The sequence below is a fragment of the Amblyomma mixtum genome, chromosome 3 (genome assembly GCF_055824585.1).
Source record: "Amblyomma mixtum isolate Tamu chromosome 3, ASM5582458v1, whole genome shotgun sequence".
In the NCBI taxonomy this organism is placed as follows: Eukaryota; Metazoa; Arthropoda; class Arachnida; order Ixodida; family Ixodidae; genus Amblyomma; species Amblyomma mixtum.
The window spans coordinates 33,430,614-33,447,839 of NC_143014.1; the positions used below are offsets into that span (position 1 = coordinate 33,430,614).

At 42.9% G+C, this 17,226-nt stretch overlaps 1 protein-coding gene across 2 annotated transcripts in view; it reads right to left on the reverse strand.

The window, feature by feature from the left end:
- The window catches only part of LOC149349620 (uncharacterized), a 29,280-nt gene that overhangs the window by 2,051 nt on the left and 10,003 nt on the right, over nucleotides 1-17,226 (reverse strand). For both annotated transcript variants that reach the window (XM_089578649.1, XM_089578648.1), the window contains exons 5-9: nucleotides 11,454-11,566; nucleotides 9,855-10,108; nucleotides 3,959-5,069; nucleotides 1,821-1,962; nucleotides 1,646-1,758 (exon numbers count right to left, since the gene is read on the reverse strand). In XM_089578649.1, coding sequence (XP_089434775.1) covers nucleotides 1,646-1,758; nucleotides 1,821-1,962; nucleotides 3,959-5,069; nucleotides 9,855-10,108; nucleotides 11,454-11,566 — 1,733 coding nt within the window. The remainder of the gene's footprint in view (nucleotides 1-1,645; nucleotides 1,759-1,820; nucleotides 1,963-3,958; nucleotides 5,070-9,854; nucleotides 10,109-11,453; nucleotides 11,567-17,226) is intronic.

Genomic DNA, 17,226 nt, shown 5'->3' on the forward strand with positions numbered 1-17,226 from the left:
AACTTCCAAGGGAAAAGTAAGTGTGAGGAAACATACTAAAAAAAAATACCAGGTTCAGGATCGTCATATCAAGCGGAGTGGCACAAAATGGCTATAAAAGTGCTTAATGCCTTTGTAGCACATGTTCAAATCTCCAGCAAAACTTTGAATACACCACATCAAATGCCCAACCATCTTTGTTAAAGTTTCGGGGCTCAAAAAAACTTGCACAAAAAAGTGGTTATATATGGCAACATAACAAATGTGCTTGTATTCCAAATGGTACGTGAAAAATAAATATATATATATATATATATATATATATATATATATATATATATATATATATATATGAGAGAAGCCAAAAGCCACAGAAACCAAGGGGCACAGGGGATTTTTTAATTTATTTATTTTGTGGTGTTGATTAATTTCTAATATTACTGAATACGTTATCGCTTAAAGCTAATTGATTAGAAAAGCAGAAGAAAAAACAACCACATGCCGCTGGTGGGATCCGAACCCACGACCTCCGAATTACGCGTCCGGTTCTCTACCTCTGAGCTTTGGCGACGGCTGTCAAACCTTCTGCTTTCGGGGGTATTTATGTTTACAAATAACCTAACCTTGGGAGTATTCACCAGCACCACCCACGTTCATAAGCGGCGGATGTAGCACGTCCTGAGTTACCGCTGATGTGACATAGAACGTCATCGAACGGCGAGGGTGGAAGCTGTGTGAGAACCCTCTTATGCTCTAATCAATTAGCTTTAAGCGATAACATATTCAGTAATATAAATAAATCAACACCACAAAATAAATAAATTAATTAAAAATCCCCTGTGCCCCTTGGTTTCTGTGGCTGTTGGCTTCTCTCATATTTATAACGAGCCCCTCATTCCCCTTTCCTCGTCTGTTTAATTGCTTAACGAGGGCCTCGGTTCTGGCAGCCTTGATTCCTTAGGAAGCATAAGAGGGTTCTCACACAGCTTCCACCCTCGCCGTTCGATGACGTTCTACGTCACATCAGCGGTAACTCAGGACGTGCTACATCTGCCGCTTAAAGAACGTGGGTGGCACTGGTGAACACTCCCAAGGTTAGGTTATTTGTAAACATAAATACCCGCGAAAGCAGAAGGTTTGACAGCCATCACTGTAGCTCAGTGGTAGAGCACCGGACGCGTAATTCTGAGGTCGTGGGTTCGGATCCCACCGGCGGCACATGGTTGTTTTTTCTTCTGCTTTTCTAATCAATTAGCTTTAAGCGATAACATATTCAGTAATATAAATTGATCAACACCACAAAATAAATAAATGAATTAAAATTCCCCTGTGCCCCTTGGTTTCTGTGGCTGTTGGCTTCTCTCATATTTATAACGAGCCCCTCATTCCCCTTTCCTCATCTGCTATATATATATACATATATATATACATATATAATTCGTCTTCAAATGTGTTGGCTTAGGAGGCAGTGTTGACAAATGACAGCCATACTGTGGCAGCAACAAAGCAATCAAGTCTGTGTAACCAACAAAATGTGAGGGTAGAGCCTTTTTCTCCTAAAACCATTGTTTCACCAGTACCTCATGCTCCTACAACACCCAAGCATGATCTTTGTCGCATTGTAAACAGATACTCTAGACAGGCAGAACACTACAAGGCAACGCACCTCCAGAAATTAATCAAACGGTCCGCTTCTCTGAATCCTGACCTCATAGCTCCATGGACAGTCGAGTAGAAATCCTTATCAGTAGCTTCTCCAGCAAAAAGAACAAGTGGCCACTGCAAATAAGCAGATACATTTCAGAAAGCAAGGTCACAACAAAAATTCGGTGTTTTAGTACCTCTACTTTGGTTACTCTGTGCAGTGGAGCGTCTGCCACAAGTGGTTCATAGAAGGTCTCAAGGAGGGCATCCGATGTGTCATACGGCAGCTGTTTGTTACTGTAGCTTCCAACAATGTAGGGGTTGGTGAACCAATATGACCTGCAACCAGATTAGGAAGAAATGGTTTGGTTTTATGGGGTTTAACGTCCCAAAGCGACTGAGGCTATGAGAGACGCCGTAGTGGAGGGCTCCGGAAATTTCGACCACCCGGGGTTCTTTAACGTGCAGTGACATTGCACAGTACAGGGTCATTCCATACGAAATGTCCCGGACCGCAAGTGCGACCAATGCCAATTGTTTTGAAAAAAAAAAAAATTGGGCTAGTTGGCGATTGTCTAAATGGCATTTCAGTTTTTTTTTCAAAAAAAAAAAAATTGCTCATGTAAGCGCTTTTTGAAATTTCTGCGAAGAAGCAAAAGTTGATTGGAGTTAAAAATTTTAAAACCAAATGAGAAACACGCTACAATGACAAATCTTCAGAATATTTCACTTGTATTGTTCTTTCACCTGACTTTATTAATGAAGCCATACAAGAATTTTCTGTTTTCTTGGTTCAGTAAAAGAGAAAATGTGATGTTCTAGCAATTTTTACATAAACGTCTTTAACATCTCAGCCACAATAATTTTTTTTCCTTTCACCTGTTGCTGTAGTTTATGCTAAAAGTAATTTAAAATTGTTAAATAGAGTACTATTTAAGAAAATTACTTACAAAGTTCACAAAAAGTGACTTTTTACTGAGATTCAGGCCTAAATTAAAGATAAAAATGAGAGCTGACTCATAATACTTTGTTGCTTGTAATATAGAAATTTTAATTCAAATTTTTTTTTTTCTGCCTCAAACAAAATTTACTTGAAGTCCAGAACCAGCCTCACCGGTGGGTACTGCCAAACTGCGTCTTCACTGCAGAACACATACGATCGTGCTCAACATGAACTGCAACGCACAATATATGATAGCTCAGTTCTTGAAGCAGTGCGAGCCCAATGATGCTAGAAATATTTGGAGTTAGCTGTTAATACAAGTGGCAAAATACACTGAATGTTTATGCAAGTCGGGTACTCTTTGACATAGGACACTGATTTACTATAAAGCAGAAACCTCAGATCCCATCAGGTGCGTTTCAAACTATTATGAGTGCAATAGTATGTGCCGCCACCTTTTTTTTCTGGCATTAATATGTACTGTGGCTCTCTGCCAAGCGAATATGTGCTGTGCTGCTTGACGTAGGTATAAATAAATCGTAAGCAGTGCAGGCATGTACGTGTTCTGCAGTGAAGACACAGTTCAGCAGCATCTACCAAGGAGGCTGACTGCAGACTTCAAAAATTTTTTTCTTGCTTCAAACAAAATTTACTCGAATTAGAATTTCTAGATTACAAGAGACGAAGTTGTGTATTATGAGCTATCTCACACATTTTTATCTGAAGGACCCTGATCATTAATTTATGTCTAAATCTCAGTAAAACGTCACTTTTTACAAACTTTGGAAGTAATTTGTAAGTAATGAAAGTACTCTATTTAACAGCTTTAAATTATTTGTAGCATAAACTACAGCAACAGGTGAAAGTAGAAAAAAATTACTGTGGTTGAGACATTAAAGACGTTTATGTAAAAAAGTTGTTAAAATGCTATATTTCTTGCATTTCTACTGAACCAAGAAAGTGTGGAAAATTCTTGCATGGCTTCAAGTCACATGAAAGAACAATGCAAATGAAATATGCTAAAAGTCACTGTAGCCTGTTCCACATTTGATTTTAAAATCTTTGACTCTGACCAATTTTTGCTTTTTCACGGAAACTTCAAAGAGCGCTCACGAGCATTTTTTTTTTTTTAAGTAAAATACTTCCTTGAGACTCCATTCATACAATCTCCAACTAGCCCAGTGTTTTTCAAAAGAATTGGCAGTGGTCGCTTTTGGGGTCTGGGATGTTTCATGTGAAATGACCCTACACGGACCTGGATCAAACCCGCATCCTTCGGGTCAGCAGCCGAGTGCCATGACCAATGAGCCACTGCGGCGGCTGATAAGAAGAAATGTAGCAACAGGCTGACATGCCTGGCAATACTGATGCCATGCCAGAAGCAGAACTCACCTGACTATGGACACAGGTGCAGGTATTTCTCTGTTGAGGAACTTGGACAGAACGCTGACACAGGCATCAAGAACTTCAGAGTCATCGAGCAACTCCATGTGCTCTGCTGCTTTGCCACCAATCCAACCAACAAGAACATTGGGATTTTCATACACAAGATCAAATCCTGATATCCCCCGGACCCACCAGTCTGGCTTGGTCATATCCTCAGACTCGTCATCAAGCCAGATTAGCTGAAAGCCTTCTGTGCCAGGGTCCCAAAAGGGCTGCTCAAAAATAAGAAATATTTTGTTTATGGTGCCAAAGCCAATGCCACGCAATGCTTGACATTTCTCCTTTGGAAGCTCTGGGTGGAACATGTCATCCAGGTGACGTTTGAGGTAGCCTGCGGACATGGTTAAAAGCAGGTGCCTACAGGACATAATCTCGCCATCTTCACACTCAACGAATGGAATGCTTTCCCAGATGGTCTCCTGTGAGTTGCTGATAGAGGAACGAGGCATTTTAGTGTGTGCAGGGATTGCACTATTGTCCCAGTAGATTCGCTTAACAGCCTTGTTATATCGAATGTTGGCTTCCGGAATGTGCTCTAGTAGACTGTTTATCACGCTGGAAAAGCCGTGTCTCAAGTTGATGTTCCAAACTCCAGGACACTCCTCAAACTCTTCGTAACTTTTGAAGGAGAGCTCGTCCAGACTGTAGCAAGAGTTGTCAATGACCTCAAAACGCCAGTACCAGTCATATATGGCCCACTTGATCTTGACCATGTCAGCCGTGTTACTCTGCTGCTCAAGATGCTCAAGAAAACGTGAGCGCAAATACTCCCCGACTGATATGGGCAGATCATTGACCTCAAACACTTCCTGGTTTCCTTCAAGCCGAGGTCGCCGACCCCCCAGCTCCTCTTTGATTTGGTTGAGCACAGTGATGACTTCATCTACCAAATCCTGTGGCAACCGAGTGCCTTGGTCAGTACAAAAGAAGCCACGACCTTCAAGGGAATGGTACCGCCGTGGGTCAGCCAGCAAGTCATTTGACAATGCGTAGCCATAGAGAGGATTGCCTTCTTCACCATGCACCCACTGGGCACCCAATTCCAGGACTCTGTTGTCTGCATGTAGGAAAGGGCAAAGAATAACAAAAATGAGCATGAGTGTCATGCAACAAGTTATGTCCCTAGGCCAACCAAAGGGGGGGCACATATTTAGTCCACAGTCAATGTTTGGTACTTTCTGCACATTAAAAAACATGCATGTGAGCAAACAAATCATGCAAAAAAGAAAACAAAAGTATGCACTGCACTTTTGCGCAATTTTGAATGCAGTGGCTCTTGAATGAAGGTTTTTAGACATCTAGAATTCTTGAGACATTCTATGATCTGCTTACACTTTTTTGGCTTGTCCAATAAGACCAGACTGACCTTGAAGGTTTGAAGGTTTATTAAAACGAAATACAAATGAGTTGTAAGTTTCATAAAAAAGTTAGTACAGTAGGAGGTCCCAAAGTGAAAACTGTCTGGGGGACCTCCCATCAGGAATACATGAGGAAAGTGCATAAGTTTGGCAGAGGAGCTATAAAAGTATACAATCAAGTTAAAACCTATTAGTGTAATTTGCGGCAATGAATAAGTTATACAATAGTTAGCGGGCATAATTTAACAAAAAAGGCATAAAATAGCAAAACATAAGAGCAATAGAAAGAACACAAAAAGACATCAGATAACAATGGGCATTGAATAAATGCAGATATAATACACAGGCGGAGAAAGAAAAAAAAAAAAAAAAAAGAGGTTCCAGAAGATTAACAATATGACCGTTTGCTGTCAGAGTGGGGAACATAAAATAAGATGAAGGCAACCTTAAGCATGGCATGAAGCTGAATGGGTTGATAGGAGATGTTTTTTTAGTAAAGTGTAGAAAGCGGGCTGCGAACGTGCGGATTTGATTGCTAGTGGTAATGAATTCCAGGTTTTGATGGCGGAGAAAAAAGCAGTTTGTTTTCCATAATTTGTGTTCACTTTTGGTAGAAGCATATTATTTTGTTCAGAGAATCTAGTGTTATTGCTATTAGAAAGGAAAGATACGGAAAAACAGAGTATGTAGTATGTAGTATGGAGTATGTAGTATGCTTATTCAAATTTATCATATGAACTGAATCATAGCAGTTAAATGAATTGCGTATTTCAACAGCAACTGCTTAAGTGCTCTGGGCTATAATGTAGCAGCACAATACTTATGCGGACTAGCAAAACAGATTGATGCAATATCACGGATTAATTCTTTTCTTCATACAGCTGAAACCCTATTTTATGAAATCTTTTGGGGATAACAAATTTATTCATAAAGTGCTGGCACACTGTGTTCATAAACACAATACAACAAAAGAATAAAATAGTATTTGCTTCTAACTAGTTCTTAACTACGCTATTTTTCCTTGAATGTGGTCAGACAGCAGTGTCATTAAAAGCATGTCTTGGACATTAACCCTTTATACAACAGTGGGACGCGTGTCCCACTTGCTTCAAGTGCGGGAAAACTGAAAACGATGCACTTACGAACAATATTTTTACATGCTGAATACTACTGAACAATCAAACAAATCATTAAGTGCATCTTTTACTTTTGCTAATAGGCCTCCGTGGTGTTCTGTATGTTTTTACAAGCGCGGGTACACAGTTCCACGAGACCCATCTTGGTGGGAAATAAAAACATTTTGAAAAATTGTAGAGCTTTTGAGCTTTTCCTAGTAGTCAACTGCCTCATAATACTTCTTGAAGCAATTTTCGATTCCAACAGAAGTTGTCTGATATGTCCAAAAGACGGCAGTACAGCTATGCACCAAATTCAAGGCATTTTTACAAAGTCACTGGTGCAACTGTGTACCTCTATCTTCTACAGAACTAGTGGCGGAAACAGCTTGAAACAGTTCACAGAGACATCCTGAGTGCCATTTTACCATTTGCACGTATGTGAAACGTGCACAGAGCTTGTGCCTTGTAAAGGGTTAAAAGGAGAGTTATGGCATCTCTACCTGTCTTCTGGGTGCCACCAAACCACCTCAGGGGTTCAACCTCAACCTCCATCCGGCTAGGCTTCACCGTGGTATTAAAGGAGTGCCCGCAATCATCACCTTGGCTGCAATGACCGTTACAATATTACTTACCATGAAGAATTTGCTGTGGCTTTGTCTGCCCTGGAATTGGTGCTCATGTAGCAACCAAGCTGACACCTGGCAGGACCTCATCAAACTCTCGAAGCTTTTCCCAGCAACTAGAGAAAAACTTTTCATGCCAGAAAAAGACTAAGAATATTTCTCGTATGTACAGGGTCAATCACACTTAGCGTGAACACGGCTCCGCGTGGCACCGCGCTCCGCGAAGCGCCGCTTGCAGCGCCCGCAGGAAGCGGCGGTGGATTCTCGGGCAGGCGCAGAGAGAGCGATGGGCGGGGCCACCAGCGCGTCGTCTGCTTCTGCGCGTCGTCTGCTGTCGTGTGGAGTGTCGCCGCGAAGAGCGCTTACCTGAGGTGCTGACGGGAAATCGTCGACTGTTTCAGACCGATCAAAATGCTCGTTACGCAGCACACACTTCTCTAAAACGGTAGCTCAACATTACTAAAACTCTCTTGGCGTGTAATAAGGCAGTTGCACGGCCCTGACTTCATACTGTAGGAATGCGAAATTGCTGGTGAATGGCAGCCGCATGCCGCGCTCCCTTCCTCGCCTATCTCTCAGGAACAGCGAGGAGAAAAAAAAAGAGTTCGAATTGCTTCTTTGTTTTATTTCGAACGAGAACGATGCATGAAATTATCAGATGAGGCATGTTTATCTCCGAGTTCTACTACTGCATTTCAGGGATCGTTACACGCGAATGTAGTCGACCTGAGTTTCCAGACTAGAAGCCACCGAAGACAAGCAAATGGCTGAAAAAATATCTGCAAAATGATCACGCAACGCGGAGTGCCGCATTCTTCAAGTCATTGCGCTGTCTCGGCCGGGAGTCGGCACTGATGGTGAGGTTAGATCACTTCGAAAACCACGGTGGCTGCATGTAGTGCGCTTGCACGCAAAAAAAATGCTAGGCGTTGTTATTAAGGGTAAATATTCGATGTGGCAGAAAGAGGCGTCGTGGTTATCGCTCTGATCGAGACCAAGCGCCGCTGGCGGCTGGCCAGCCGAGTCAGCGCAATGAGCTGCAGAATGGCGCACTCGCGGAAAGATTGTGTGATGAGTTTGCAGAAATTTTAGGCAGTCATCGACTTATCACTGGCAGCTTTCAGTCAGAAATTGCAGCCCCTAAATGCAGTAGCAGCTAATCTGTGAACACAGAACCACGTCGTAATGTCTTGTGTTCCAGAGGAGCAAAGAGTACAAATTGTGGAAAAGTGTGTGCTGCGTAACGAGCATTTTGATCGGTCTGAAACAGTCGACGATTTCCCGTCAGCACCTCAGGCAAGCGCTCTTCGCGGCGACACTCCACACGACCGCAAACGACGCGCAGAAGCAGACGACGCGCTGGTGGCCCCGCCCATCGCGCTCTGCGCCTGCCCGAGAATCCACCGCCGCTTCCTGCGGGCGCTGCAAGCGGCGCTTCGCGGAGCGCGGTGCCACGCGGAGCCGTGTTCACGCTAAGTGTGATTGACCCTGTACTTCCAGTTTGTACATGGTCCATGGCATTATCTTTCCATGTCATGACTGCTATCGTCTCACTGGCAAACGTGACTGGACAGCATTGACATGCCAGCCCAGCTATGCAGCATACTTATGCAAGAAGTTTCATGAATACTTATATTAAATGTGACAAAATCTGGAGCAGCTTCTGCTATGCTCAGAATTTCTTGCCTTTTTGAACAGCCAATCACCATGAAGCTATTCCTATGGTGCCTTTTCACATATCTCTCCTTTTTGTTTTTATGGGGATGCTTTGTAAAACTGAATGCAGAAGTCAAATTTAATTCCATAATCATGCTCATAAATATATTAAACTCAAGGCAGAGAATGAAACTTTGCTTGCCAAACTGAACAATTTGCTAAAATCGGTTTCAACTATGCCTGGAAAATAAGTCCGATTCATGATGAAAGTTACTTGCACAGGTTATTCTCATGTCATCATATCAATTCTATTTGTGCTGCTATGGGCTCCAGAATTGCTTTCACTGGTGCTCAAGGGCCACAACTGCCTCAAACAATTTCTGCACCATACACATGCGATGCTGAAGTAAAACAATATTTTTTTAAAGGCTGCAACCGTATAAAACCAACTGTGACCTGTCACAGTTGCAGAGCACATAATCTCGCACATGGCTCCAAAAGTCCGTTTGGCATTTTGTTCAGCAAGCCATTTGCACTGCCTACCAGTTATGATGTAATACTTGTCCACTTCAAGTGAAAAAAAAATTGTGGTGGCTTTACTTCAAGCATGCGTCATAGAAAACAAAGCCTGGCCTGCATGGAGTGTTTTTCGCAGTCAGAAACACGCTGCACGTGATACACACGCGGCCGCACCGCCGAACTTGCACCATCGCGGGTGTAAAAAGTGGCTGCAAGAAGTGCCCACGATAGTGCAAGCTCAGTGGCACAGCTGCGTGCATTTCACATGCAGTGTGTTTTCACGCGCGAAAAACACTCCATATAAGCCAAACTTTGTACGTCATTATAAAGGCTATGACAGTGCATGAATAAAAAAAAAGAAACAGGAGAAAGGGGAGCATTGCTGGAAAGCTTGCCTACACAGCAATGAAGAGCCATGCACTAGCTTATGTTTAAGATCAAACCTGTCCTGATTTAAGACTGCATAAAAAAATTTTTCATTAAAAAGGAACCACAATGGACTGGCTTGTTTCTGGCCAGGTGGTTGATGAAGTTTTAGTGCCCCCAAAAGGAAGCTTGCAGTTCTCACCGCCATAGTAGTAAGACTGTATCCTTCCTCCAGCCATCTTCTGTGCCTCCAAGATGACAAAATTGGTGTAGCCCTTTTGGGTAAGTTTGTAGGCTGCAGACAAGCCAGCTGCACCAGCCCCAACAATGATGATCCTTGGGTTTGAGCCAGCAGAAGATGCGTTCAATGCTGCAGAACTGAAGGGATCCGCTTTGACCAGAAGACTCTCTTCTTCATCGGGCACACAGCATGACTCTTGGCCTGATCCGGCTTTGCTGCAGCAAGCAAGAACACCCAATACAAGTAGTTGCACCTGCACCATAACATGCTTCCCCCCCCCCCCCCCCCCCCACACACACACACACACACACACACACTCTTTCTCTTCCAGTGCAAACTTTCTCACTGGTGACTGCCAGTGGATTCAAGCATCAGCTCTGTTTTTCTACATCTGCACCTTTATAGTAAACTTTCTACAGCATGGATTGTGAGAAAAATTATTTCCCAATATCTGAATGAAAACAAATGCATCTGACTGAAAATAACTTACTGGCCAAATATAAATGAAAGTACTGCTAAGTACCAAAAATGGTGCATCATGCAGACAGCCAATGACTTTTTTTACAGTTAGCAAGGAATAGCATTTTGCCAAAGGACCCTTGTTTTCCACTGTACATAAAATGAACACAAAATCATTGTTTACTGCATTCAGAAACAACTGCACCTGCGTTCAGCTGTTACGAAACTTGTGAGGCCATAGGCTTCATGCTGGTGGCCATTAAAAGCAGAGCAGTCTACTTCAAGGGCACTGACTTTGAAACTAGTACATGGCACTGAGTTTCAGAAGGTCGGCAATGAAATTCACTTAAAGGCAAGCTTCTGCTGCAGACTTAAAGGTGTACTGAAGAGGAATCTGAACTCGTCTCTTTGCCGCGGGAACTCGATCTACACATTCCGAGCATTCTTAGAAACTTCGAATTATTGCCCTGTGTGGCCGATTTTCCTAATTTAAATCGGATTAACGTCTGGCTCCTGCCTTTTTTTAAGTTCCTCGCAGACGGTGGGAGGAGTCGACCAACGCACAGAGTGCCTTTCAGGCAGTTGGGTGGTGGCTTTGCTTTCACTTTTATTTTGTTTGTTAGGTTTCCGTGAATAAATAGATCTAGTCTGAGACTACATAGCTGCAAATTAGGCCAAAAGAAATAAAAATACGTGTGGACTATTTGCTTTCGCCGATCACTACGTATCACTCTACCGATGGCAGAGCGGCAAGCTGCCACGGGACTGGTTGAAAGGTTGGTCGACTCCTCCCACCGTCTGCGGGGAATTCAAAAAAAAAAAAAAGGCAGTAGCTGAGATGTTTAATCGGATTTAAATTAGAGAACTCGGCCGACAGGGCAAATTCGAAATTTCTAAAAACGCTCGGAACGTGTAGATCGAGTTCCGGCGGTAAAAATACGAGTTCAGATTCTTCTTCAGTGCACCTTTAAGTTTTCTAATCCACCTCCAGGCATGATGACAATGTGCACAGTGTTATACAGCATGGTGGACATAGGCCTACGCGTGCTTGTCATTGAAATAAAGTCTTGTGTGCGAAGCTGAGCCACTAAACACACTCACAAGTAGAAGTCGGCAAGACGATCAGCTTCACGGAGGCCAGACTCATAGGCACCATGCACAGTGGAGTAGAAGTGGGGATGTGTTGCCTCACCAGCAAAGAATATCACTGGATACTAAGAAAAGGAACAAAGGTTTTTAGCATGCTTCCTGACTAGGAGAACAAGACATGGAACAAATTGACACATATAAATGAAACAAATTAAAGGGTTTGCTAGAAAGCTTCACATCAGTGAGGCTTCAATAAGAAAGCTAGGCTACACCTTGTTAGCAGTGTGTAGCACATAGCCTAGCAAGCAGAGGAAGCATTTTCTAGCAGCACATGTAGAATTATCACAATGCAACATGCCACAGCATATTTTGAGGCACAGGCATTTGTACAGCGTAAAGGAAGCCAGAGATTAGGTTCACAGGTGTGCTTTAACCCTGTAATGCATCATGTGCTACCTGTGAAAGTGTGTGTAAAGAAGTCAATAATTTTCATTTCTGTTTGCACAACTACATGAATAGTCAACATGGTACTTGCAGAAACGGCCTTTTCCAAAATAATTATCAAAGGAAGCTCAAATTGTAAGCTGCCAGAGGCTCAAGAGCCTGCTGAAAATGCTGCTTAATGGCAAGACAGCCTAAAATTTCTTCAGTTCTAATACTTGTATTAGCAGGTGATGGAGCTATTTTGAAATGTTTTCTCAATTCGCTGTATATGTGCCTGCATTCTACATACAAGTTTAGCATCCTTAGATATACAGAAATCATCAAATTTAGCTAAAATTAGTTATGCTGCAGCCATCTTTTTCTTAATAAATATTTCAGTTTTTTTAACTTTGTATTGAAAGGACCATTTGTAATGGACTGCAAAGAGTTTATAACTTTTGGTAGGGGGGAGTTGAAAGGCTTTTAAAATACTACAATTAGAAGCTTTGCTTTAAGGACGATACAACGCAGAAAATTTTGAAGAGTGAATTTTCTCCTAAGAGTAATCTAGGATAGAATGGGATGTGTTCATAAAAAATTGTGGGAAATGTTTTTTCCTTAGTCTCTCAAGCTGTGTATATGAACATAAAATGTGGGCATAGTCCTTCAATGTTTTTTCTGGTCATGAAACTCTGGCCAAAGTTCCATATAGGTACAGCAAGCACCACTAGTAGCGCAGCTGTCGGAGAGGGGGCACGAATGGCTGCGCGAGCCGTTTGCAGCGCCTGTTTTCCGGCCAACTGGCTCACATTCGTTTGGTATTGGTGCTTTCTGGGGATCGCTATTTGGGCTTAGCATGGACACTACTATACTGGTTATCCCCTGAATCCTTGGTTGCAACATCGAGACATTAAAAACCCTGTGCGATCAACAGCGGCCGCTAGTAAACTTTGCTAGCGGCTGTTTCCTAACCAACAATTAACGCGCTTACTTTCCCTCGTTGCTTTTTATAAAACAGTGATTTTTGTACATCAGTTGAGCCCGCGCATTCATTTTCACCGCAACTTGCGTGCAATGTCACCCTGGAAGATCTAGCGTATATATATAAATACAGGGTCTGTCCTGAAAGTAATGAGACAAGTCGCGGCGTGACGCGTTCACGCATTAGATTAGGGTAGCGGTTTTGGGGGAAGGAGGGGGAGCCTTGAGCTTCATAATGCGACCAGATTAGTTCTCTCCGAGCAGGCGAAGCGAGTGGACGTCTTCGAGCGTGTACCCATGTTTCGTCGCTGCGTCGAGGAATCCATGGAGCGAACGTTAGAACAGCGCTACGTGGTGAAGCTTTGCAATAAACTGAGTAAGTCATCTACCGAGTCAATCAACATGATCAAGACAGCATGTGGGAACGATGAGATGTCCAGGTCGCGTGTTCTAATGGCACAAAGCATTTACAAACGGTCGTGACGATGTTCACGACGAGCAACGGTCAGGCACCCGTTGATGACGGTTACAGACGGCAACGTTGACTGTGTGGTCCTAAACGTCTTCACAGCCATTTGTAAATGCCTTGTTCCATTGGAATCCTTGTGATATAGAAATTGCACCATTACCACATGCTGTCAAATGTCTCGGTCGGTGATTTACTCAGTTTATTGCAAAGCTTCACCGCGTCGCGCTGTTCCAACGTTCACTCCATGGTTTCCTCGACGCAGCGACTGAACAGGGGTACACGTTTGAACATGTCCACTCGATTTACCTGCTCGGAGCCAATTGAGGTCTTTGCACTGTGAAACTGAAGGTTCCCCCTCCTTCCCCCAAAAGCGGTTTCCCGATCTAGCGCAAGCACACGCCACACCGGGACTTGTCTCATTACTTTCAGGACAGACCCTGTGTATATATATATATACACATATAGCGAAGTATACGCTTTGTTAAAGGAAACATATTTATTCGACTCGACGTTTCGATCGGAAGACCGATCTTCTTCAGGAGTGTGTGTGTGTGTGTGTGTGTGTATATATATATATATATATATATATATATATATATATATATATATATATATATATATATATATATATATATATGGGTTGTGGCTATGGGTTGTGGCTATCTCGGCCGAGTCCTTGCTTTCATCTAAGTGCTTAAGACTGCTTATACGACTGGTGCTTACCTTGTGAGAAATACTGGAACCTCACTAATGCTGGAAACAAGACGTTATGGCGGCAATTTAAGAACTAGTATGCGCGCTACAGGAGCAATCAAATGATGAATGCACTGGCAGTTTGATGATGCTATCTCAAATGTTTTTTCTTCTTTTTTGCTGACAATTTTGTAGTTGGCAAAGCCAGCTGCTGAAGACTCTTGCAACATAAGCCATTTATTTACACTTTGTCATGCTGTGACGACAGAGGCGATGGCGAGTGCAAAGAAATTTAAATTTTTTTGTTCACTGCTCATGTGCTGGCTTTGCGCTACGAAAATAAAAGACAAGCAGTGAGCGGCTATGCAATAGATAAAAAAATTAGCAATGATAAAAAGCATGCACATCTACAAAATAAAAAGCGGTAGGCATTTAATGTAGTTAAGCCAAGTAGACATGCGAACGCATGCGTTTAGCCTGGTTGGCTCATAGTTCTGCTTTGCTGGGTCGTCGGCATGTCTGGCGACGATATTAGACTCAGGTCTAGCTCTGATCGAGATTAAGCTGATCTGATCTGTTCGTTCTGCAGGTAAAAGTTGATGAAGACGACAATGTGCAATGCACAGCGCAAGAGTGCGTTGCAGTTGAATGCAAGGCAAGATCAGCTGCGGCCATAGTATAGTGCTCTCGTGCAGTGGCCACCAAAACTGATCTGTTCGGGCTGCCTCGGGTTCGAAACCCAGTCGCAACAATATTTATTTCATTTCTGCACCCTCAAACTCAGGGACGCCACAAGATTCTTGGTTGGGTTTGACCCCATGAAGTAGTGCCTTTCAACTAAAAGCAATAAGCACATTGAAGTGTACAGCTGTCTCAAATGCAACATCGTCACAGATTCTTGCTCAAGTACGCTGGTATGCCTTCGAATATCTCTGGCACGGCACCGGGCCTGTTTCAGCTTCTCGTGTTGCAGCTACACTGCTTTTCCGTTGAACACAAACTCGTGAGGCTGAATTAAATTCGTGGGGCCCAATGCCTCTCGCAGACACGGACATGCTTGGAGTCGGAGCTAATTTCTCTGCTTTCCTGTCGGGGTATTGCCCGCCTCCAAATTTTAAGCTGCTCGGCGTCGCTCGGTAGACAGAACAGCGAGGCCTTTTCCTGTGTACCTCAGTAGCCGGAGTGGCAACCCGTCACGCAGCAAGTATTCGGCATCGCAGGCTTGCGTGTCACATGCACTGTGCTTTCTTGCGAATCAAGAAAAAATCAGAAGAGAAAATAGTTGCTGCCACACCGCTGCCGTCCGATTCCGTTTGTAGCCTCTTCCCATACAGGTGCTCGCTTGCTCGCGTCGCCGCCGCCACAGGACTCTTAGCGCCGCCTCTTGGAAGGCGCGGTCAACATATGAAGCTCTACCTTAGAGTTACGGAGAAGTTTCATGACCATAAAAGCATTGAAAGACTATGATGTCGGATATGGTAATCACTTCTCTGCACAGCTCGCATGTTGGTGTCTCTTCTTTTGCAAGAATAAAACTATGTGTAAGGTGTGTGTGTCCAATGCGAAGATGACATAAAATGACTTCAATGAATCGATCTTGATGTGAACATGACTTCAATTCTGCTGTGATGGGTTTTACTAGGTGTAGCTTTTTATTTACTTCACCTTTTTTATTTCTGTTTTGAGCTTATGCAGCACATACGTCAGCTTTTTCATTACCACTGATTCCGATGTGGCTTGGAACCCAGCAAACTTTTATAGTGTGCCCCTGACTTATGGCTCTTGTTATGTTGTGTATGATGTCACCAATTATTGGTGCAACTGCACTTCTATGGTGGATTGAGATGAGCATGCTCAGAGAACCAGTGCAAATGATACTGTCCTTGATGTCCTCATTTATTATTTTTTCTACAGCCACAGGGACTGCATAACACTCCGCAGTGAAAACAGATGCACACTCAGGTAGCCATACTGCTTTTCCGAATTGTTTTGTACGACACTTCCAACATAATGTGCTGATTTTGAACCATCGGCATAAAATGCTGTGTATTCCCCGTATTTATCGTTTAGTGACAAATATTCATGTAATATATTTTCATGTGACGTTTGTTTTTCTGAAATTCTGTTAATGTGAAGTCATATACAGAGCACAAGCCATACCAAGGCGGCAGTGGATCAGGTTTCCGGGCAATATTGGGCAATGTGTCCATTGTGTGTAATTATTGGCATTTCTCTTGAAAGCGAAGAAGGAGTGGCCCGATTGTTTCGGGCTTGTTGGTAAGCAGTGTTCGAGATGGGCACTCTGTAATTATTGGGTAGCAGATGTTTTGGCACTGCACAGATTTTTACAACGTATGAGCATGTGAGTGCCGTTCTTCTGTCTGCAAGTGGTGGTTTTTGTGGGTGACGCCCTATATGCACCAGCTGAAAGACGTAAACCTAAATTGTGTACTGGGTTCAGTTGTTTCAGATATCACAGCCTTGCTGAACCATACACTATGCAAACATAGACTAAGCAGAAGCGTAAGACAGAGCAATAAACTTTGTAGAAGGCACGCCTTATCGGAACACCAGTGTTTGTGTGAAAGCACTTTAAGTAATGTTCAGAGATCAGGAAGCTTTCTTTTTCAACTCGTTTATGTGAGGCAGGAATGTGAATTTTTTGTCAAAAGTTATGCCAAGAAATTTGTGTTCATTTTTTATTGGTAATTCGGTTTCGTTCAGGCGTAGTATGGGATCTGTTTATAAGCGTCGTTTGAGCGAGAAAAGGATGGCCACTGTTTTCTGTGGAGAAAAGCAAAAACCATTCCTGTCCGTCCATGTTGCCTGCTTATTTATTTTTAACTGTACTTGTCTTCTGTATGTTGTTATGTTGGAGGACGTGCAAGCTATCTGAAGATTGTCTACATAGACTGAATACATAATTGACCTTAGGATTATTTTGCTAAAAAGAATTCTTCTTTAGAATAAACAGTGTTGAGCTTAAAATACACCCTAGAGGAACCCCATTCTCTTGAATGAAATTCCTCGAAAGGCTTGAGCCTGGGTGTACATAAAATGAATGGCTAGAAAAAAAGTCTTTTAGGCATTTCGACATCCTGCCACGGATGCCATGCTCAGCCAGGTCCTGAAGAATCTCGAACCTTTAGGTTGTTTCATATGCCTTCTCTAAATCGAAAAAGACAGCAAGACAGTGTTGTTTGTGTACAAAGGCTTCTC